The sequence below is a fragment of the Triticum dicoccoides genome, unplaced genomic scaffold (genome assembly GCF_002162155.2).
Source record: "Triticum dicoccoides isolate Atlit2015 ecotype Zavitan unplaced genomic scaffold, WEW_v2.0 scaffold71165, whole genome shotgun sequence".
NCBI classification, from domain to species: domain Eukaryota; kingdom Viridiplantae; phylum Streptophyta; class Magnoliopsida; order Poales; family Poaceae; genus Triticum; species Triticum dicoccoides.
Genome location: NW_021293989.1, coordinates 1 through 1079, shown reverse-complemented (window position 1 = coordinate 1079; position 1079 = coordinate 1). Strand labels below are relative to the sequence as shown.

Below are 1079 nucleotides of genomic sequence, written 5' to 3'. Positions count from 1 at the left end.
CCGTTTTTCATCTCTAGTATACAAGATGCCTTGGGCTCGATGCTTTGCCCTTTCTCCAGATGCACATCGAAGTTCCATAGCGTTGAGGCCACGACAATCATCATCTGCATAACCGCGATTTCCTTACCGAGGCACATCCTTGGCCCCGAGTTAAAGGCCAGGAACTTGTGAGGTGGTACATACCTTAGACCATTGCCATCCTTCAAGAGCCACCTATCTGGGTTATAGTCAAGGCAGTCCTTACCCCATATGCCCTCCATTCTCCCCATGGAATGAAGAGAAATAAAGATGGCGTCGCCGGCATGCACCTCATGGCCACTCGGCATTGTATCATCAGCGACCACCGTCTTGAGCTCAGTAGGCGCCGGCGGGTACAACCTAAGAGTCTCATACAAGGCAGCCCTAAGATAGGATAAAGATCTGGTCTCATCCGGCTCAAATATCACCATAGTTCCAACACCAGCTACTACTTTATGTGAAGGAACCGGTGAGAGTTCGTTGCGGATGATTGAAACGATGTTAGGGTTCTGGGCGAGGTTGTAGAAGATCCATGTCAAGGCTATTCCAACTGTGTCCCTCGCAACGAGCATGTAGCCAATGGTGATAGCACAAAACAAGTCATCATTAGCGTAGCATGGGTCATCGAGGAAGAAAGATACAATATCCACACCTTCTTCTTCCTCATCATTATTAACTTGCCACGTCTTGATATTCCTCCTCTCCATCATCTCCTTGATGAACCTTCGTAGCAGTGTGTGCTCCACATTGAGCTTTTTCTCAGGACCGATGTTTAACCACCTCATCAGTTTCCAGCAATAAGATGGCATCATGTGCCGAAAGCATACCACCTCCATGACTATGTCCAAGGCAACCGCGACAACCATGGGTGGCATTTCCGATGATAGGAGGCCAGGATCAACACCGAAGAGAGGCATAGCAGCCAGGTCAAACATAAACCTGGACATCATATGTTGCATGTCGAATGGAATGTTTGTGTTTGACATGTGGGTAAACAACGGGAGGAGGTCATTCTCCACCTTCCGGCAGCAGCAAGCCACCATACTGGCAACTAGTCGTGG

General features: G+C 48.7%; 1 protein-coding gene across 1 annotated transcript; it reads right to left on the bottom strand.

The window, feature by feature from the left end:
* Positions 1–8: 8 nt before the first annotated feature.
* On the bottom strand, positions 9–1076 carry LOC119347634 (noroxomaritidine synthase 2-like; the record flags this gene model as incomplete). Its single annotated transcript, XM_037616236.1, has 1 exon — positions 9–1076. A coding segment is annotated over one exon (1068 nt), but the record flags the coding sequence as incomplete, so codon positions are not given.
* Between the last annotated feature and the right edge of the window lie 3 nt (positions 1077–1079).